At 42.1% G+C, this 21,625-nt stretch overlaps 3 protein-coding genes and 1 long non-coding RNA gene across 13 annotated transcripts in view; 3 read left to right on the forward strand and 1 right to left on the reverse strand.

The window, feature by feature from the left end:
* The first annotated feature begins 221 nt into the window (after window positions 1-221).
* On the forward strand, window positions 222-11,487 carry LOC108118513. 4 transcript variants are annotated; one of them, XM_017231254.2, is made up of 4 exons: window positions 222-553; window positions 4,894-5,314; window positions 8,324-8,771; window positions 9,016-11,487. In XM_017231254.2, the coding sequence occupies exons 3-4, from the start codon at window positions 8,352-8,354 to the stop codon at window positions 10,273-10,275; spliced, it is 1,680 nt and encodes a 559-aa protein (XP_017086743.1). In that variant the 5' UTR covers window positions 222-553; window positions 4,894-5,314; window positions 8,324-8,351; the 3' UTR covers window positions 10,276-11,487. The 4 variants fall into 4 exon arrangements, with proteins under 4 accessions (XP_017086743.1, XP_017086744.1, XP_017086745.1 ...); XM_017231256.1 differs by lacking the exon at window positions 222-553 and adding an exon at window positions 3,613-3,691; XM_017231255.2 differs by lacking the exon at window positions 4,894-5,314.
* A 174-nt stretch (window positions 11,488-11,661) lies between these two features.
* On the forward strand, window positions 11,662-16,188 carry LOC108118515 (RILP-like protein homolog). Of its 3 annotated transcripts, none has more exons than XM_017231259.1 (5): window positions 11,662-12,701; window positions 12,810-13,288; window positions 13,655-13,750; window positions 13,823-13,948; window positions 14,085-14,542. In XM_017231259.1, exons 1-5 carry the CDS (start codon window positions 12,087-12,089, stop codon window positions 14,215-14,217), a joined length of 1,449 nt encoding a protein of 482 aa, XP_017086748.1. In that variant the 5' UTR covers window positions 11,662-12,086; the 3' UTR covers window positions 14,218-14,542. The 3 variants fall into 3 exon arrangements, with proteins under 3 accessions (XP_017086748.1, XP_017086749.1, XP_041674746.1); XM_017231260.2 differs by lacking the exon at window positions 14,085-14,542 and adding an exon at window positions 15,985-16,188 and having other exon boundaries at window positions 11,666-12,701; XM_041818812.1 differs by having other exon boundaries at window positions 11,667-12,701; window positions 13,823-14,185.
* Window positions 15,999-21,625, forward strand: part of LOC108118518 (microtubule-associated protein futsch) — a 45,868-nt gene continuing 40,241 nt past the window's right edge. For 4 of the 5 annotated variants that reach the window (XM_017231263.2, XM_041818811.1, XM_041818804.1 and 1 more), the window contains exons 1-3: window positions 15,999-16,081; window positions 16,235-16,484; window positions 18,956-19,081. The gene's annotated coding sequence lies outside the window, so the exon portion shown is untranslated. The remainder of the gene's footprint in view (window positions 16,082-16,234; window positions 16,485-18,955; window positions 19,082-21,625) is intronic. The other variant, XM_041818806.1, reaches the window with a different exon arrangement.
* LOC121530186 lies at window positions 20,556-21,233 on the reverse strand. The gene is made up of 3 exons (XR_005993858.1): window positions 21,085-21,233; window positions 20,811-21,032; window positions 20,556-20,745 (listed from the first exon to the last, which is right to left on the reverse strand). It is a non-coding gene; the product is annotated as an uncharacterized LOC121530186 (long non-coding RNA).

The following is a 21,625-nucleotide window of genomic DNA, read 5'->3' on the forward strand; positions in this document are numbered from 1 at the left end:
ATTAAAGTTTTAATATTTTAATATATGTTATTCTAAGCATTTGTTCGTGTGCATGTTTCATGTAGTTATGTCATAACTTTGAAAAAATACATGTTTTATTACGACTTCAGAAAAATTAGCTTTTCAGTCTTCCATTTTTGTTTACCGTTTTAAATTTGGCGCCCTCCTCACCCCTTCCTCTTTTTCTCTTTCTCATTGCCACAGGAATTTAGCTGCTCGCAACAACAAAATCTGGCATTTGACGTCGCGTCTTCGCCCGTTTCGCCCGCGCTGCCGCTGACAGCAGAGTATTGTTGCATTTGTTGTTTGTCTTGCTGTTATTATATTTTTTTCGACGGTGCGGGGTACTACTTCTTTTTTTCTGCTTTTTTTTTTGGTTATGGTTACAAAGAGCGGTAGTGTCCTGCAACTGCACCCCACACAAGGCCATAAGTTGAAAGTCGAGCTCAGAGCATATGTGTGCGGGAAAAAGTGCTGCATAAGCTAAAAAAGAAACATCACGAAAAGCAGAAATTGTTGCACTTCAGCTGAGGAAGAGGAAGCAGGAGTAGCCGTAAGTAAATGTAGCTTTTAAAATTAATTTTAACATTAAATAGCTCTACTTAGGATTAAAGTTGAAGTTTCAAGCTCTGTCTATGTGTGTGTGAGCGATATGTGTATGAGTGTGCGTTTTCCACCCCAGGAGCGCGCTTGAAATTTCCAATAGAAAAATCTCAAACGCGGTCTTGTTGTTGGGTTTGTGTGACACCCTCCCAGGGCTAAAACGTGTTTCAGTTTTAGGATTTCGTTTTCTCGGTTTTTTGGAGGACACGGGCACAGCTGTTTGTCTCGTGTCCCGTCCTTTTTACGTGCGATTTATGACATCAACACACGCTTTCACCGCACACATACTTAGACCAAAGCTTTATTCCTAGACAAAAGCTCTTTTTTGATTCGTGCTTACAGAAAAGTCTTGCATTTGTTGTTTTTGTTGAAATTTAGGAGCGCGTGTTATTGCTTTTTGTTTTGTCCTCGACTTGCCAACGATTATCTGTTATCGATGGCCATATTAGGAAGTACAAAATAGGAGGAAAATTTGATCTTAAGCCTCAATTTTCAGGGATTGAGGACTGTCTTGGTAATGATTCCGGCGCCCATCAAACGTCTGATTTATCCGAATCTGTTGCACAACGAATTCTGCAACTTCCGATTGCGATCACTGATCCGATGTGATTTGAACCCAGATCGCTATTGTAGCACTCAAAATAGCTCCCTTCGAATCTAAATTTGGGCTCGTCCTAAGCAGGTTTTTTTTTCCGCCCAGTACCCTCTGTTATTTTTACTGCTGGCTTCGTTTTCCCGATTTCCATTTCCAGCCCCATGCCATGCCATCGGCCACAAAGCCTGCACTCTTTTATTTCTGATCCAGCTATATATAGAGCTCCGTCTTGGACATCGGCTTAGTTTGTTGGGATGTCTGCAAAAGGTGGAACGGGAAGTTCAATTACCTTTAAATGGATTACACAAACAATGCAGGAGAGGGGCGGAAGCCTATATTAAACGTAGGCACGAACTCACGCCATAAAATTAGATAAAGCAACACAAACAGAGACATAGAGCAGGGCAAAGCGATCGGGCCTCTAGTTCCAATTCCGATCCCGATCCCGGTACCCACTCCTTCTCTTCTCACGGCCCCTTGAGCCCCGGAAAAACTGAAAAAGTGGGAAAAGGGGCGGGGGCAGTGCTCTGGCATTGCTGCCAAAAATAAATTTGAACTCATATCGTAACGTCAGGCGGCAGAGGTGAGGAAAACGGCTGCCATGGAAAACCAACGCAACGAATTCGCCTCCAAAGACCGGCCCATGTCGATCTCTTTGGGCCTGGGCCATTGAAGAATAAGTCTTATGTATCAATACTGGCAACGGCCAGTATCAGACACATAAAGGGAATATATGTTCAATTCTAGAAACAATGTATGTGATACACATACATGTATGTAGGAGTTTATTTTGGTTTGCATCTTATTAAAATATTTTTTTTTGCTCTTTATTGGCTTTATTTCGTCACAATTTAAAAATATTATAAATACTGTTTTACAATATTTTTAAGAAATATATGTTGCTTTCCAGTTTTCCCATAACGAATATGTTGACCAGCTTAAGTATGGTTTGGCTATGTCGGGCCACGAAAAAGAGAGGGAGAGAGGGCCCCAAAACTCAAAGGAGTCTGTACGGGGAAAATCAAGAGACGGGGAGCCTACGTAGCCGACCTCATTAGTTTCGAGTTTCCAAATGTGAACGCACAAAAAGCCTTCCGACACACGAGGCCTGAGAAAATGGGGAAAAGCCGAAACGGAAAATCGAAAATGGAATATGGTTTTTTGTACGGACTCATTAATTTTCATCATCGACGAGAGAGCTTAAACAGCGGCTATTTGTATACGCAGGCATCTGCAGCCCGAATATTGCTCCCACCGCCCGTTCCGCCCACAGCTTCTAGCCAAAAACCAAACCAATGCGATCCAAACCGATCCCTCTCTCGACTCTCGTTACCTCCGCCTCATGTCTTTCTTCTTCTCCCTCGGTGAGACTTTGGGCAGCTATTTTTAAAGTCGAAAATACTTTTCAACTGCCAAGTTGCGAGATGCCAAGTACAGTTGCGTACTCGAGCGATTAAACAAGATCAAAACAGGTCGGATTGAATTAACCAGAAACTGCACGGGTACGGAATCTAAGGTAAAAGTTCCTTAAAGATGATAGTTTGTATCCCTATACTTTTTTTCTGTGTTTACCAAATGTGTATATGCTCCTAGACTTTCTTTATTGTTTAACCAGAAATTCCGTTGTAATCGCTATAAGGAATAAGCTAGCATTAAAATTATTTTATAAGGGAAATATTTGGTAGAGAACTGTTCAAAGAAAAGTTAAAAGGACTTTTTAAATTATGCCTTGAAAAAGAACGAACATCAAAAAGAATTTAAAAATGTCTTATAATAATATCAGGCTTGTTGAAGTCGAATTCTTTTCTTTAGTACAAGGCTTTGAAAAGTCCTCACAGTATTAACCTATATTTTCCAAATTTAAATCAAGCGATAATTTTTGTTATATAAACTTGTGTTTGGATGGTATTTTAAAAATTAATCGTCTTAAAATTAGTATACCATTCACCACTCTAAAAGGTAGGCAAAACCATTTCAGGCTAGATTTTCTATGATTTTCCCAATGGTCTAGGGATTTGCTAGCGCTGCTTTTTACTTGCATCTTGCAGTGGCTATGCGCAATGTGAAATCTTTTTGCTGAAGCTCCGCTCTTTTTCTTTCTCTTGGGCAGACACGCAGCCACAGATACAGATACTTGTAGACGGAAGCGGGCACAGATTCGCGGCGACAGAGCAGAACTTTCGGTTGGAAATTTGCCAACCCCTCATGGCGCTTTTCGATGTGATCAGCTCGACCCCAATAGACAGAAACATGGGGGAAGGTGCCTGGCTAATAGAGGGAACGGGGGGGCGTGCACCTTCGGAGACGCGGCCAACAGGCTGCGACGGCTGCTCCGGCTGCTCGGACCTCTAGAGTCTCGGTACTCTGTGGCTGAATTCCGAATTCGCTTTCAGTATCAAATTAGACTGCGGCGGCTGCTCTTTGAGTGCGGCCAAATAACAGAGCAACATCAGAGCAGAGCATTCGAATCCCGAATCGGGCCAGTTCGGAACGGTAAGCGGTTGGCTGCGGTTATCCGGGAACGGGTATCGGGTAAGGCACGCTCTCGCCTCTGCACTTTGATTTCCACTTTTGTTTTTCGTTTCGCGTTGATTTCGATAGGGAGTACCAGGGGGCATTAGGGGGTGGTGTGTTTCTCATACCAAAGCGTGTGGGCTAGCGGAAGCGAAGAGAAGCATACGAACAGGGCCAGCTCCGAATGCCTCTGCTTTTCTTCAGTTTTCGCTGTTGTTTGTTTGCAATTGTATCGAGCACAGATTTGCGTCTTTTTCATCCCTCGAATTCTTGATTCGTCATAAGCATATATCCCCAAAGCTATAAATGTCTATATACAAAGCGTATAACTGCGTCTCTCATTGTCAGAGATTTTCAATAGTGTTGCATCTTTGGATAGGAGATCAAAGATTCCTCAAAGGTGGCTTTGTTTTTTTAGATCCTAAGTACCTTATTACCTCGGACTTGTTTATCCTAGGATGTGTTAGATTTAAACTATTAGTTTTCTTGTTTTTTTGAATTTCGTTACCATCAGTTTAAGGTTTAACAGATCTTCTATATGTCCTCAAATATATATTTAGTAGGTAGGAAAATAAAGTTGTTTATTGTATCGACATGAAAACGATAACGATCGAGAAATCTTTCTGATGATCTTTGGAAATAAATATTGATTGTTTCATTTTTCATTTTTCAGTTAATATTAATCCTGGGGGAGCAACAAAAATACAACATTATATTTTACTATTATTTGACCTATAAACACAGGACCATTATTAGCTTTAGCCTATCGCTCTAAGGGATCAGGTGGGTAGTCGTTGGCTCGCGATGTTTAGTGAGTCACCCAAGACCCAAGACTTCCAAGTTCTCGTGGAGCCGCAAGCCCACCTTAAGGCGATAAGATAGTGGCTGGTGGCAATACAGCTAGATTAGATATTAGTTTCACTACGGTTTCAAAGAGACCTAACCAGGGGTTTTCCTATCCCTCTCATTTTCTTCTCTGATCTGGCTAAATAGAACGGCTGAACTCGTGCGATCATGATTGCCAGGCAAAACTCAAGTCTAGAAAACTACTTGTATTTCTTTTTGGTGTGTGTACCCGAATGTGTTAGCACTTTTCCCCGCCGCTTTCCTTACGCTGATGTTTACGTTTTGGCGTAATTTCGTATTAACAAATTCACTTCTCTATGTATTTTTAATTTTAGTCCAAGGTTTAAAACAACAACTGTGAGCAGTGAAAACAGAACGAACGTTTAGCTATAAACGATATCAAAAACAAAGAGCCGCAAACCGAAAACCAAAGGCAACGTCTTCGATTCTTCTAGTCTTCGAGAGAGAGCGGAGAGAGGGATAGAGACGGGTCGGGAGCGAGCGGGATATAGACAGCTGGCGGTCAGCGACGTTGGACAACTAGTTGAAAATATTGCGCATACGTCTCGTGAACCGAAGGCAAAAACAGCAAGCCGTGCGTTTTTTTCAATCGCAAAAATTCAGCTTTAAGAAATCCATAATAGAGAAGCAAAGGGAAAAAACATAGGAGAAAGGAAAAAAGATAAAGGAGGGAGGGCCGAGGATCAGCGGCTACGAAGGAAATAAATTTTAAATTTGAGCGGGCTATAAATCCAGGTAAGTGTGGGGTATAGATCTAACTTTTGGAATAATACTGTTAAGTTGCCCAAGTTTCGTGGATTATAAAGTGCTATAAAATTTAGCGTTTACCTGGAGACGATTGGGATCTTTAATCTGATGTAGACTCCGATCGTGGGTCTTAGCTTGTCGTGGCACTCTGCCTTCGTTTTTGTCGCTCGAATCTGGAGATTGCAGATTGCACAACGCTGGCCAGCATTTCCAAGCGCTTTTGCTACGCTCACACACACATATAGTAAAAACATAGAGGGAACATTACACCCGTTGAGTCGCTGAGTGCTGACCGATTCCGCTGCTCTGCCAGAAGTAGTAAAAGTTGTCAACTCAAGCGCTGCGGTTGACAACGCTCGGGGAAAATGCGTACCCCTCACCCCGCCGGAAAGCAGAAACACATGCGGATTACCAGGAAACCTCGCGGCCAGAGTCATCACTTGGTCACGAGGAAAAGCAGAAGAATAGCACCCCATAGCATTAGAGGCACAGGTTCTTCGATCATAGGACGCAGGTGCGTTTGGAACCAGGGTGTCCAGGAGGGGCTTTTAATGATAAGGAGGCGCGGGAGGAGACAGGTTGCACCTAGTGCGCGGTTTGCAGTGTTATCAGCGGACAAACAAAGCCAATTAGAACTTGAAACTGGTTAGCCAGCCATCTTCGCCCCAAGTAGCAGAGGGTGAAGCTCCGCTCCCACTCCGATTCTCGGCTGCCCCTTTTCTCCGTTCCTATCTGGGCTCACTTTTATCAGCGGCTTATCAGTAAATAATTTCACCTGTTGTTCGGCTTGTGAGAGTGTGTGTAGATAACTCGAGGTGATGTATCGCATTAAGCAACGCTTGTGCTGCCCCACAATTGTGGTCCCCAAAAGCAAACTTGCTTGTTTGCACTGCTCAGCACTGAAATGGAAGCCTCATTGCCAGCGGATTTCGTAGATAACCAAACTAATACGAACTGAAACAAAACCCACCGAACCTACACTTGTACACATAGGGACCGATTCAGATACATACTCATATAAAGAGACAGTCTGCCTCAAATCTTATCTTTAAACTTGACTCGACAGAGGCGCACTGACGCAGACGCTTAGCAATGCCGCTTCCATTGCTTAGACTGCGTCTGTTTATCGGGTCATTGATCAGTTGTAGTATTCCGCTTTCCTTCTATAAACCATCCTTAATATGAAAAGTCCATCTTAACATTTAATGGAAAAGACTATTGGTATTTCCGAGCTTATTTTACCTTGGTTTCGGTATGTATGTATGTGGGAAGTACTCCAAACATAAATATTTTTTGTATGACTTAATACTCAGATTATCCAAAGATAGCTTTGTTTTATCGATAAGAATTAGATTTGTCTATCGATCTCAAGCAACTGGACTTCCCCATTCATTTTAGGTTATGGTAAGCATTTATGTATTAGAACAAGTGAAAACAAACGCATACATATATGTATATGTGTGGTTTTCATCTGCTGTCTCGCTCACGTCAGCTCAACCCTTACTTTGTTGCAGCTTGAAAGCGGCAAAGTTTATTTATAATATTCCCTCATTGTTGGGGGTTTCTTTTTTACTCCAACTTTCAATGTTTTTGCTCTCTCTCGCTCACATATATACTTACTCGTTGTTCCTGAGCCTCTTCTTGCTCTTGCCTTGACTTCGCCTTTTCGCAGGGGAAGGGGTTATAGTTTTTGTTGCTTTTTGTATTATTGTTATTGTAAACTCGGTTTCAAGCTTTAATTACGTCTCACACATACACGACTGGGGCTTTGTGTGTGTGTGCAAACAGTTGAGTTAATTGTAGTGTGTTGGAGACAGTTTTGCTTATGTGGGAAAAGGGTGGACGAAGGGGGAGGAGCAGAGCTCTGTTCTTCTGCTATTCCTATTTTTGTTTGCCCAACGCCGACGTCGCTGCACTCCAACGGTACTTTTAAGCGTGCCCGAATTCGAATTCAAATTCAGTCGAGCTTTGCGCGTCGTCGCCGCTGTTCGCGAAGTTGTGTTGCTGCTTCGTTCGTTTTCACCATATTCTCTCCTGTTGGCCACCCACTTTACTTCGCCCGCTCGCCGGCTTTGGCGTGGCCTCAAAACGTGAGTACCCCTCTCATTCTGGTCTGAGTGTGTTTGTGGTTGGTTTTTCGTGTGGGAGGGTTTCACGCTAATCTCCAATTTTCAGATTAGATATCGGTTAATGTCGCAGTCTGCTTGCTAGGCCGCGTCTTCCACTTTTGCTTTTGTCTTCTTAAGAGCAGCTTTAAAGGCTATCTTCCGTTGATCGAGTTTCATCCAGGATCATTTATTTACACCATATGGTGTACAAGAAAAGAGAAATACACTAGACATTAAAGTTAATATTACGTATCCTTTGAAAAGTAAATTGATTGATTTTGTATTAAAAGAGAGTTGCACTTTGCCTAACGTGTACCACTTTACCTATAAATTCAATAACGAGTATTTTTTAATCAAAAGAACAAAAAACGGTTCCCAAAAAAAATTTCACATTTTTTTATATTTTCACTTATGTAATTATCAACATGAATATTAAACTTATATTGATGTTTAAGTGGTATTATTAACATATCCACAATTTTGTAAATATCTGTTTGCTTTTATTTTCTCGCCGCACTGCGCTCTCTTTCCCGCTCTTTTCGGCTGCGTCGGGAGCTTATCACTCTGACAGAATGCGCCCACATGTGAGTGTGGGTTTGTGTACGGCAAAGTGTAGAGCAGTTGCGTTTGTTTTCGTTTTCATTATTTTATTAATTAAGGAATGGCGGTTGTTGTGATCTAGGTGCGATCATGTTTGTAAATCGCCTTTCCCGAATTTCGAAAAGGTTTAACATTTTTAAAATGGTGAACATCACACTCAAAGTAAATACCACAGTTCAAACGCGTATTAAAATAAATATACACACAATACAATTTGTAGTATTTTAAAATTTTTAAATCGCCAACTATGTAATGAAATATAATGTTTAATCTATAATTGCTCTTCCAGCTTCACGACGTCTTGCAAACGGCTGAAAATGGAAAAGACTCCCCGGTATACGCAGCGGGAGCGGAACATGGTTTTGAGCTATGCGGCGCAGTACAAGGACGTGATCGAGAACAAGCGCACGGACGCAGAGTCAAACCGAAAAAAGGACGAGGTCTGGCTCCAGATCGCCAAGGACTTTAATTCGCGGGTCTATCACCAGCGCAGCGCTAAGCAGCTTCGCCAGCTATACAAGAACATGAAGTTGCTGCTCAAGAAAGACCTCTGTGGTGAGGACAAGAGCAACCACTCGTTCATGGACCTGCTCAATACTCTATCGCAGCAGGAGTCAGTGGCTCAGTACATCGCCGAACAGCTTTCGCCGGAAGGCGCAGGTGGTGGTAGCGCTAAGCAGGGCGGCGTGCGTGGCCACGGAAACGGACATCATGCGGATGAATACGAAGACTCCAAGGTGAGTCTACTACTCCAGAAATTATGCTCTAAAATACATAAACTTAGTCGAACCTAACCTAACGTATACCATATATTAATAACACGTTTTGTTCATGGTATAAAATTGTGTTACTAACTATTAATCCATGTCCCAATACTAACATCGATTGATGTAGCTTACTTGACTAATTTCACCTTTTGTACTTTTTTCTATGTTATTAACCCCATGAAGCTTACTTAAACTATGTGTATAATGATTGCAGATGCACCTCTATCCCGAAGGCATGGACACGGATGTGATTCTTATTAAGTCGGAGACGATCAGCGACAATGAACAGACGGACAACGGGATGGACTGTCTGGAAGACGATGAAGATGACGACTGCCTTAGTCCAAAGGCGCCAGAAGTATGTCTGGAGGAGGAAGATGACGTGCTTTTTCCCACAGATTTGCGCCAGCTTCAGCAGGTGGGTATTTCGGCCACCGCCGGCGGTGATGGTGTCTCCTCCACCTCGCTGCCCGGAAATGTGTCTAACAATGGGCTCACAGATCCAGTTCAGCGCTCCGCCAGTTCGCCCGTTTGTTCCACCAAAACCTCGGTGAGCTCTAGCGGGAGCTACGCATCGGCTCCTAAGCCGGACATTACCATTCAGACGGTAGGCCATATACGAGTGGGCAGCTTCGCCAATATCAACAAAACGCTGCAGAACGGAAGCTCAAACGCTGCAGCTGTCCTCTCGGGCACCAATGGGGGTTCCAATATTAGTGGAGTGCTGCCCCTCACGGCGGAGCAGGTACAGCAGCACACACTTCTGAACGGGCTGGGCTTATCCGCTGTAAATCCGCCCCAGTCCCTGCAGACTGCCATCAATGCCGCCTATGTGTCCGCTCCCGCGTCTGTGTCCGTTACCAGTCGGCGGACTCCGCCCACTTTGCACTTGCCACGTCTTCAGCGCGGAAACAACACTGCCGGCAGCACGAACAACTCTACGGTAACCGCCAATGGAGTACAGCTTTTGCTCAATGGCAACCAGCATGCACAGTCGACACATCACCACCTAGCGCGGGATAAGACGGGTGGCGTTGCTATAGGAGCGGCGGGCAGTTTTAATGGCTACAACGGACTGCCCGTGGCAGGCGCTACCTGCGCCACCTTAAGCAGCGTAGGAATTGGATCTGGCAGCGGAGGAAGCAGTGCAAACAGTAGTGGCGCAGGTCTTGGCGTTAGTGGTACTAATGCGGCAGGGGGGTGTCCCAACGGTGGATCGAAGACTCAGTACCAGGAGTTGATAAACTCGCTGAGGATCGAGGAGAGCAAGCGAAAGATCGATCTGATCAATGCTCAAATTGAGTATTGGCAAACTCTGACTCGCAAGCTAAAGAGTCAGGCGGGTCACATGCCCAATCCCTCGTGTCCGTGCCACTTCCCAGGAGCCAGTCTTCTTTCACCTGCCGCAGTGGTTGATGCTAGTGCATCTTCCGCATCTGCTAACCTACTTCAAACGCAGGTCAGCACCAGCTAGTCCACAGTGAAAGGGAGGTGTGCATTAGAGGTTCCTCTAGGCGACGATGGCGGAGACAGCGACATTATTTCGATAGTTGACATAGATGATGAGCGGTCTGAGGAGGAAGCAGATGAACAGTCGGATGACGAGGACCACGTCATAACGGATATGACCCTGATCGACTTAGACGACGAGGATGATGAAGATACAGATGACTCACAGGATGCCTTGGTAAAGGATGTGGGAGTGGTGGTTGACCTATCGTTGCCTAATTCCCCGCCTCACTCCATTCCGTTGCCAGCGAAGCGCTCCAAGCGCCATAAAGCCACTTCTCAGCTCCTGAAGCAGCTGGCTCTGCAGCAGAATCAGGATCCGCAGGAGGGGTGTTAGTATTTTGTCTAGTTTGCATGCATTAACGCAGCCATTTTAAACTATTAATTAATATATTTATATACGCCTAGTTTGAGTGCCAAAAACAGAGATAGGACCCTTGCCATCGAGATTGCTTGTCAAATGACCTGGTGAACAGGTTACGACGGGTCACTCCGAGCCCAATAATTATTTGTTAATCTAATTTAAACGCACTGTTTCTTTAAATTTGTTTAAACATAATGCGCGAGTTATTTTTCCATTTTTTTTATTTACTACACTTAATGTTAAGGTCTTCTGAGAGCTGCTACCAAAAAGAAGAAGGAAAATATCTTGACTTTGTAAATTTATCTTAAATTTAGACTTAACTTAATTAGAGCGAGCAGTTAAGAAAACATACGGAACGAAAAGTGTACAAATGTTGTTCCTAATCTAGTCCCTAAACAAAGGAGTAAAGAATCGAAATTGAGGCAGAGAGTTGAAATGTTATGCCTAGCCACGAACTTTTGTATTATTTTTATATATATTAACCCAGAGAGTTCCAAAACCCATCCAAAGAACTGTAGCTAATTTACGTACTTAAAGAACCCGCAAAAGAGTAGTCTGTATTAAAAAAGATACTTACAGGCGAACCAAAGAAAAATTGCTAGTCGTCGCTGCATAAGTGTATTTTAGTGGCATACAAACCACTTAGTTATTGCTAATTCTACGTGTAATGTACAAATAATTGCCTACCCAGTAACCAAAATTTACAAGAAACACACCAAAACCTAAACAAAGAGTGAAATCCAAAAAAAAACCAAACAAAACTCTTTATACAATTTTGTAAACTTTTTCTTTAATAATAAAACAATGAATTGACTTTATGGTCTTGACAGACCCTGTTTATGGCTCCTGGACGAGTTGCGGTTCTAGGACTTAACGTTTTTTTTTTGAAAATTTGAATACTTCACTTTTCAAAATTTCTATAGTTGTCTAACACTATCCATCCTGGATACCATGTTGCCAGACCGCGGAACGAACCGTTCCTCTGAGAACTAGTTCACACGCCCACGAACTGGTTAATTGTTACTCATCGCTTCCAGTTCCAGGTCAACAAAAATTGCAATATAAAAACCATATTGTTTATGTGGAAAGCGACGGCCGTGTCAAGTGAAAGAAGTGAACGTTAATATCAAGCACACCAATGCGGGTTGCAACTCTCCGTGTGCGAGTTTAGGAACTCCAGATTGCATATTTCCCTGTCCTTCGAGTGGTGAAACATCGCTTTCAATTTCATCGCCATCTAAAACATATGTAAGCCCCATCTTCAACAGGAGCAAGGTGTCAGAAAACATTTGACAACTGAAGCGGGTCTTCAGTTCGATAGAGTTCTACAATCTATAATACTTAAAGTGAGTAAGTGATACCCCGCGCATCAGCAATAGTCTAGCACCCAAACACGCTTACTGATCACCTGGATGCCCGGCTTTCACCTCAATGAGATGGGTGAAATGGTCCTGGACGCCATCGACGACATCGGCGTGGTCGATGTGTACGATTTGGCTTCGGACATTGGCAAAGAGTATGAGAGGATTATGGATCGATTCGGCACGGACGCCGTCAACAGGCTGATGCCAAAAATCATAAACACCTTAGAACTACTGGAGGCGCTTGCTACAAAGAACGAGCGCGAGAACACGACTATCCAGGAGCTGCGGGACAAGGTGGCTCAGCTTGAGAGCGAAAAGCTAGAGAAGGCCGAGTTTCGACGGCGATTCGACAAGGAGCTAGAGTTGATCGAGGAGCAGTGGCGCACTGAGACCAACGAACTCGTCGACCTAGTCTCCTCGCTGCAGGATGAGAACAAGAGGCTGGTGAAACAGACACAGGACCTGCAGTCCTCATCCACCCAGAGCTCCGGCCTGGGCGCCAGTCTTACCGAGAGCATCATTAGTATGACAAACCACGAACTGCACGGCGCTCTTTCGGACACCCAAGTGCTGCAAAGGCTAAAGGAGCAGATATACAAGCAACGAGATGATCTAAAACACCGCGAGCGGGAGCTGCAGGACAAGTACAGCGAGCTGGAGCACGTGAGTATCCTTAAGGGATCTTGGACTTCTATGGGTTTTATGTTACTATTACTTTTGTGATATACTGCGGTGGACAGTTGCTTACGGATCATATTCTTTTTTCCCCAGCTCAATATTCAGGCGGAGCGATTGAAGGCCTCTGAGCGTGACACTCGGCGACGCCACAAGCTGATGCAGGCCCAGGTAAAGACGCTCTGCGAGGAGCGTGCAGACTTTCTGGCTCAACTGCAGGACCAGAGTCGGGAAATCAACCAATTGCGCAAGCGACTTGGTTTGGCTGAAAAGGAAAATGAAGATCTAGTAGCCTCGTACGATGACGGCCAAAACGATCCAAATCGGCCACGGTACACCACACGCGAGCTCAAGGAGCTTATCAGCGAGCGCGATGACTTGTTAACCACTATCGACATCCTCAACGAACAGCTGGCTGAGTTGAAGCCGCCCAGCCAGTCAAAGGCCAAGCGGCAGCGCCACTTCTCCAGTTCAGACGAAAGCGACGAGGGGGATGATAGTCACGTGGCGGGCAACGACGACGATGAGGATGCTACCGAGGCGGGAGAACTGGAGCCACCCGTAGCCAGTGAAACGTAATTAAATCCACTTTCAATTTAGTTGTAATCCTGTTGTAAATGAAATACTTTTCAATACCTTTAGCTTAGAACAAGTGAATTTTAGGCAAAAAGCATTAATTGCCTTAGTCATATACTTCTGTTTCAGCCGCTAACCGTACGCTTCACGCAAACATTTCATAAACACATTTTTATTTATTTATATGTATATTTGTTGTATTTTGCTGCATATTCAAAAGTTATTCAAACACCTTTGTCCGATCATTAAATATTTTTGTAGTGTTTATTTAACTAACCAGATCTAATACCCATATATTTAAGTTTGTTTATAGTTTTCCACATAATGTCAGCATTGAGTGAATCATTATTGTATCCTATTTGAAGGCCACCTGGACACGATGCACCTGTGCAGGGGCCGCTGCCCTACGAGCCGGACGATGCTCCCTGGAAGAAAAGCTCAGAGTCAGGAATTCGCAAGTTGTAAGAATACATATCTTCTTATAATCATTTTGCCAAGAAGCTGTTTACTTACACTTAAAATTTTCCTTCCAGCTTCCGGAAACTGTTCTCGGACCCATCGGACGGCAACAACACATTCCCGAAACGTTCTTTAGCAACGCTCTCAAAGATGGCGCTGTCGGCTACGCCAGGTTCCGTTTCTGCCTCCGCAGTGACGAAGTAAGCGTCCCTTTTAGCATCTGAGTTGGCGTGCATTTCACTTTTCATTTGTTTTCTGTTTTTCCGTTTCCGTTTGCACTGTCCCGCACCCCTGCGTCTTGCATCTTTATTTATTTATTATTTGGTTTACGTTTAGTTTAGGCAATAGCCTGTATCTGACCTTGTCCCTCGCTATTTACGTGCTCCGCCTGAGCTGTACATACATAGTTTACATACTCGATTGCTGTGCTCTTGTAATTCTTTGTTGTTACTCGATTTTTTTTAAGTAATAGTCTTTTTTCGTTAACCGAATCTGTACTGGAATCCACAAGAATCCACTTTGTATCCTTTGTACTTTCGATGCATTCTAACTTGATTAACGTCTACCAAATAAGATTCCAAACATTCAACAGCCCATACATAAAAAGTGTTGCAAAAAAAAGAACAAGTGCGTGAAAAGTTTGTCGAGTGAGTTTTAGAGAATTTAGCAAATAACAAAAAAGACAAAAACGCCCAAACATTGAGGGGTAATGAAAACAAAACTTTAAGAGACAATCTGGGAGCCCAGATCTTGGAGAACGCAAGAAGATAAAGATTTGTTTCAATTATAAAATATATATATATATATATAAATATATATATATATATAATATATATATATATATATAAATATATATATAAATATAAATATATATATATATATATATATATATGTAACCCCGTAACCTCCTGTTGCTATCTCATATATAGTCATATGGGTTAGTGATAGATGGTGATATCTGTAGAAAAGATATTTTAGCATTCTGATAGCAGTTGCCGCAAGCGGCCTTACACATATGATACAAATTTATCAAAAAATATGCAAACTTTAGAGACAACATTTGTTTAAATTATGTCGGCGTGATACAGTTTTCACTTTCTTTAATTCTCGTTATTATTAACGCAAGTTTTTCGGCAAAGTTGTATTTTTATTTTCATGTCCACAGCATCAGACTAATAATCGAGGACTGATTTCGTTTTTAGTTTATGAACCCAACTCAAAAATACCTATAAAATTTATAACAAAAGATTTATATGCTTTCGCTTAGCACGCTGTTATTACAAAAATTTCATTTCGGGCACACCTAAAAACGAAACGCTTTGCTAAGAACATAACAGTAGAGTGAAAATTGGATCATGCCTGATAATTTATATTAATTAGCATACGTTACAACTTAGGGCATTGTTTGTTGAATTCAATTTATCTAATCAAACAAAACAGAACTTAACTTAAAAAAGCCAAAACTAAATATCTTCGCCATTGGCCAGCTATCTCGAAATGTTATAAAATATAGCCGCATGCCAATATCCTTGTTTATTAGCCCAGTTCACTTTAGGAGATCTCAGTGCAGTGAATCTCTAGACACTAAAGCAGATATATTTATTATAATCCTATATGTTTATATAAAAGTAAGTTATACATTGAACTCGTGTTGATTCTCACGGATTATTTATATACATATACAGATTAAGATAATATGGCAAAAAACAAAAATTTCATAACTATGCAAACTTTGTTGAACGAGGGTCAATATCCGCTTTACTTTTACTCCACATTCGCACTCAGTTCTTTTTTTAGAAATCACTAATCGAGGAAGCTCAGATTACATATCAGCTTTATCGATATCATCGACTTAAACGTGCCAAAGACTAATTTTGAAACCCTTTTACGAAGCCCTGGACCTGGCTTTCCCCCATCCATTGCACCATAAAACCCACTTCCAAACTAACCCACTTCTGTCGATTTAAACACAACAAATGTAAACTGAACTTTTATATATTTGAAAGATAGACTTAATTGAAGAGTATCAATATCCTTTGAATGAAAATTACGAAGCAAAAGATGGAATGGAGGGACATAAAGTATTTGGTGAATTAATGTTAACTAAATTTATATACACATATACACGTACATTATACATAATACAAATTACTATATACTATGTAATAACGTACTATATGGAACTATGACTAACCAATATGATGGCAACACTTATACAAAATAAAAACCGTACCAGGGTGCCACTTGATCCACGGGAGTGACCGGAGCAAACTACAGGATCGGATTATACAGCGAAGACCACATCCGCATCCGGGTATCCTCAACCCCTGTAGGTACATACAAATTATGAACGGCTCCACGTGAGCGACCATCAAAAATAAATCTAATAAACATTGAAATAGATTTCGATTGAATTATTTCGATGGCAAATGGAAAATTATGTTAATAAGAAATTTAATTTTATATAATTATTTTTTCATTTTCAGTTTTCAAATTCTTTATTTTGAAGTATTTTCAATTGGAATCGAAATTATTTACAAGGAATGTTGGGAAAAAATCAAAAACTATAATCAAGAAAAAAGGAAGTCACGCCTGGAGTTTCAGGTGAAATAATGGCAATGAAGGGGTGCAAGACCATAGTAGCCGGTTCATCGAAACTAATGAAGTGTACATATAACGATCATCTGGGCAAGAATTGTATAGCAAAACGTATTATGGCCTATTTAATTTCAAAAGGTTAGTAAACACTTTTATTTTTCTGTGAGGGCTTTTTTTTAAAGTATTAAAGAAATGGCTAATTTTGTAGTTAGTATTATTTGTGTTATCGTAGTACCATATCATCTTTGGAAACCTTGAGTAGGTATGATAAAATGTTTATTGTGTAACTTCTGGCAGCTCATCTTTTGGAACTCTCCTATGACTCAGACCCACTGAAGTTGTAGGAGCTTTCTCTCCATGAGCTTTTTGACTTAACTATACTCCGGGGTTCTAGGCAACCTAAAAATCTTGCATCATCATCCTGCGCATCCGCGTTTGCATCTTGCGTCACGTTTCCCACCTCTTCTCATGTCCCGCGACTCGAGTCCTTGTTCGGTGTCCTGGTGCTTACTGGGCGCCTGTTCCGCATGCCGGGCTTGAGGCGTATCTAGGGCGTGGTGGTGGACGGAATCCTTGCCTGCCTTTTTAAATGAACAGAAAAGGGCCGATATGTTGATTTTTGCGGAAAGCTTTTTTTTAAGGTGGTGTTCTAGACTTTTCTAGCAGTTCTAATTAGGCAATTAAAAATCCGCTAGCGAGAGAGATAGGGGCAGGGGTATGGTATACATAAACTGCGTTGTCAGCCTTTTAATTAAGAAGATGTAAGCGTAATAGGATAGAAGGATATGCGCTACGAAAATGGTAGGTCGCTCAGCTAATGAATACGAAGCCTGGGTTGTGGTCAGTGCGAAGAGTTATATTCCACTAATTGGTCTAGCTAGAAAAAAAAAGCCGGAGGAGGCGTCGCACGATTAAAAGGAAATGAGAAACATTTAATGAGTTTCTGCAAAGGCCCCGTGCGACGATTTCAGGGGCCTTCGTCAGTCGATTTTTGAACCGGCTCACAGCAGGCGCAGCACCAGGCCACGGATGCTAAGGGGTAAGATAACCACATGAAACTCCCGACAATACAATGCTTTCAGCAGGGCTGCAACTGTGACACGATTCACTCAACACAGTAGGGCTATAAATGTTGTATCTTGCAGACTTGAACATGTACATATGTATGTACAAATTTGCGTATATATGTATATATTTTTTCTTATATATTTTCTTATAGTAATCAAAATAATGGAGAGAATATACATACATACATATATTAATGTATAGCTTGCACACATATAAATAATTAAGAAATCGGTGTACCTGGAATCGCTTATCGCGACATATGTATGTACCATGTACCTATTTAAACCAAGTTTTCCTTGCCGAGACTCGTATGCAGCCAGCAAGAGAGCAATGCATTTGAGCAGCTGCTACTGCTGCTTCGTGCTTTTTCATTACGATGAGCGCCTGTGCCCGAAAACTGTTTTTTATTCAAGGACATTGGCACCTCATGGCCACTTTAAGATTAAAAGAAAGCGCACGCCCACGCATGAATCAGAGAGGGATGTACATAGCGGTTTTAGTGGTCGCACTATAGTTGCCCCGCTTCCGCCGCAAACGGTTCCTTCTGGCTTATGGGCGCCTGTTTAGCGGCCAGCGCCAGGTTGGAACAAGAAAATGAAAGTGTTAACGCCTGCTAACGTCCGCTTCACCATTCTGCTCCACCGTGGACCGCTCCTGGCTGTCCTGTTGCGCGTGTGTATTTGAACCGTCCGCCAGTTTCTATTTGGCCATATGTGACTAAAGGCCATCAGTCGCGTCCAGGATTTCCCCTCTTCGTCTTCAGTTATCCTCCACAGTCGTCGGCCTATCGCCACCCCTGTTTGCCTGCTTAGTACACGACGCGCATGACGCGATGTCGCCGCAACGTGTTTGGCGTACTCTCGCCGCTGCTGGCCTGCTTCGTTTGGGTGAATTCTACGAGTTTTGGAGTCAGTGGCTTGAAACGCAGCGTCCCATGTTGCAGCCAATGAACATTCTAGGAACTTGCCCTAGACGGAGTAACAGGCGAACAGCAGGTGTCAGCATGCCACCGGCCCAAATTCGTGAAATACAGTGGGTGCGCAGGTGCTATCCATTGCTGTCCCGCTTGTGCTGCAGCCGATTTTGTGGGCAATAGAGCGGGATAGCTACAAGAGTCGAGGAGAGAAACAGAGGTAGCAAGTTCGCCGATAAGAGTGGGATAGCGGGATAGTATGCGCGCCCGGTTCGTGCCACGGCTAAAATTTTAAACATTTAGATAATCATTGAAATTAAAAGTAATAACGATTCCCGGGGGTAATCAAACATGTTTTTCAAACATCACCAGGTTTTACTAGTTAACATTTTCTTCAATTAGACTATTAAACAACTAAATCACAAACTGTTATGAATATACATACGTAAGTATATAAAATTTACTTTGAATTGCTAGGTAATTAAGCTGCAAACTAGATGTCGGACATGACCTCCGGGAAACCTATTTGGTATTAGAAGTCTTTCCGCAAACCTTAATAATTTTAATCATATTGCAACATTAGAAATCAATAAACTCTAAACTAAATTAGAGTAAACTTTCGTTACAGATATGCATGTATGGACCGAGACCTTAGTTTTCTTCTGTTTGGTCAATTATTAAGAAGTCAATAGTGGGATATACATTCTCGATGGTGGTGAAGAAAGACAATTCAGTGAACAAATATCGGACTACGGTGAGTGTCAAGTGTTAAGTCTTAAGCTCCAGAAAATACCAGTCCCTAGGTTTGTTCCTCACCCAATCCCCCGTATATTGCAAGGAAATAAAATTTGGTCAAAGAATGTAGATCAAGGGAGGGTGTGGTGCAACGGATATATGGCAACTGCAATGCAGACAGTTACTGAGACGGGGGTGTAAGTGGGGCATGACAGAACCTAACCTGAAAGTAAGGCAGTTAGCTCAGTTATCTGTTCTCAGTTGTTGCCCTTTGCGGGGAAATCCCTTCTCGTCATGATTTTCGTACAGTTCCAAGTAAGTGTAGTTGGCGATGTGCTTCGTCCTACGAAATGGTGGAAACATATATGCAACACTTTCCGTGCCGTACCGGAAATGGCATTTAAGCGGATTCCGTCAAGTGCTAAAGAGGGAGGGGTATGGCCCGAATTGAATGGCCAAAAATGTTCTGCAGAACACATTATCCATAGTCTCTTCCCACCTGCTAAGTCGACATCAAAGGAAACGTCTGAATAATGTTTGAAGGCTCCCGCAGGGATAAGAACGGGGAAGTGAAAGAAAGCAGTGTAACAGACATAAGTAATCGCTGTTGAATTAAAATCGTTGGACTATGAACAATTCAGATATCGTTTTAAGCTGGCAACACCTGAACTGACTTCGTGGTGATTGTGGTGTTTATATACATATCTATATTTAACTTTGTAGTCGAACACATCAGCCGCAATAGGCAATATAAGGCGAATGTCAACGCATCTTCAATTAGAAGCACAGGCTTTCGTTCTCTTTTGAGAATTTTTATTTATTGGCTCATAAGTCCCAAAATGTAGCCGTTGGACCTATTGATGTAGTATTTGCATTATTTAATGCAAAAACCTCCCCACGCAAATATCTAACTAAATACATAGGTTTATGTCATATTAATTTTTCCGAGTTATATATTTAAATTTGAAAATATTCACAAGTTTGTTGCCTGCAGGCACAGAGACAAGAACATGTCGAGCAGTCATTATTTTAGCTTTTAAATTGTTATAGGCATCAATTTCGCTTTTGTGACATAAGGTCCCATGACTGCAGAAAAAGCGGTAAAAGAACGAAATTTCTGCATTAAATACTGAAAAGGCCGTACCCTTCTAACCGGCAAATTCGAAAGCTTTTTTCCTGCACCGCTAGTAAGCTTTTCCGATAGAAGGGGACATCATAGAGGTCGTTCTTCTGGCCATATACTAGGGCTCTCGTTTCCAATCACTGGAAAAATAAATCATATGGCTGCGCAAGCTTTCAAAATAAAACAGCTGTTGGTAGGCGGCGCCGGATGACGCCATCAAATAGATATGGCAGGCAGAGCTTGGGGATCGAAAATACCACATTCAACATGCAACGGGATAAGTGATTAAAGTATAATTTCCTGACAGATGTCTAGACAAACATTTGAGAGCCACTTTCTGGGAAAGCATGTAGAGTTGAAAAGGTTAAGGAATTGAGTCGTTGATTAATATATTTCTTAATTTTATTACTAATCCGTGTTGTTTAACTGATCCTAGATGGGGAATATATAAAGTTTTTGTACCTCCATCACGTATTCCAAACTTATTTCTCTGCGCTCATTTTCAATTTCGCTGCGGTTTCTTTAGAGCACTTGCCAACTTGCTGGCGCGTTGCGAACCGCTATAAATAAACACATAAAAACAAATAAGGATGAATGTTTGTGCTCCTGTAGTACTACACCATACCATACTACTCGTACTGGTACATACTATAAAACTGGTATTCCTATGGTCATAGTACTTGTGCTTTCAATGGGCTCACAGTTGCGTGGCATTTAAAACATTCGTATTTCACCTGCCCCCGATGCGGTATTTGATTTTCCGCCTGCCACACCCACGCGATAAGGTGACCCGTAAACGTGTTTCCGACATCTGTCCGGACATCTTGGAACTATATGTATGTACATGCTAGAAAGCCAGCAAAATCATTTTCAGATAATTATGTTAAAGAACATCGTACCCATATTTTAATTTTTAATTTAATCCAAATTAATTTAGTAGCCCGAAAAGTAAACGTTAGTCATGTGGTTCTATGACATTAATATCTAAGGATATCGATGAATAAATGAATAGAACTCGCATTGGTAATTCACTTGTTTGTAATTATTTTTTGTGTTTTCTAGAACACCCCAAATTTGCACATATAATCACAGGCGACTATGTTTTCCTTTTTTATTTCAAACTCTTTTGTTCTTACTTAGCTGGCATGTTTCTGGCTGCCGCCGCGAGCTGGGCACATCGTACAACGCCGCATAAAGTGGGCAACAAGCGGTTAAATATGCCCAGGCATCCATTTTTGTCCCTGTTGTGTACCCTTCCCAGCTTAAAAATTATAAAGTTCAAACTAAAGCTGGCTTTAAGGGAGCTGGTGGCAGGCTTCCCATTCCTCTACTTTACAATGAAACGCAATGCTGAAACCCTGAGAGGTGTTGCAAATGCGTTACTGACACCCAGAAAAACGTCTAAAAACCTCGGATAACCAGGACGAAGATCTGCAGTAT

This window comes from Drosophila eugracilis, unplaced genomic scaffold (assembly GCF_018153835.1).
Source record: "Drosophila eugracilis isolate 14026-0451.02 unplaced genomic scaffold, ASM1815383v1 contig_376, whole genome shotgun sequence".
NCBI lineage: Eukaryota > Metazoa > Arthropoda > Insecta > Diptera > Drosophilidae > Drosophila > Drosophila eugracilis.

Bases quoted from the DNA above. Each gene is read 5' to 3' on its own strand.
- LOC108118513 (XM_017231254.2), top strand. From the start codon at position 8,352: ATGGAAAAGACTCCCCGGTATACGCAGCGGGAGCGGAACATGGTTTTG. The intron at 8,772-9,015 runs GTGAGTCTACTA...TAATGATTGCAG, and splicing joins ATGAATACGAAGACTCCAAG to ATGCACCTCTATCCCGAAGG.
- LOC108118515 (XM_017231259.1), top strand. From the start codon at position 12,087: ATGCCCGGCTTTCACCTCAATGAGATGGGTGAAATGGTCCTGGACGCC. The intron at 12,702-12,809 runs GTGAGTATCCTT...TTTTTTCCCCAG, and splicing joins AGTACAGCGAGCTGGAGCAC to CTCAATATTCAGGCGGAGCG. The intron at 13,949-14,084 runs GTAAGCGTCCCT...GTTTACGTTTAG, and splicing joins TCTGCCTCCGCAGTGACGAA to TTTAGGCAATAGCCTGTATC.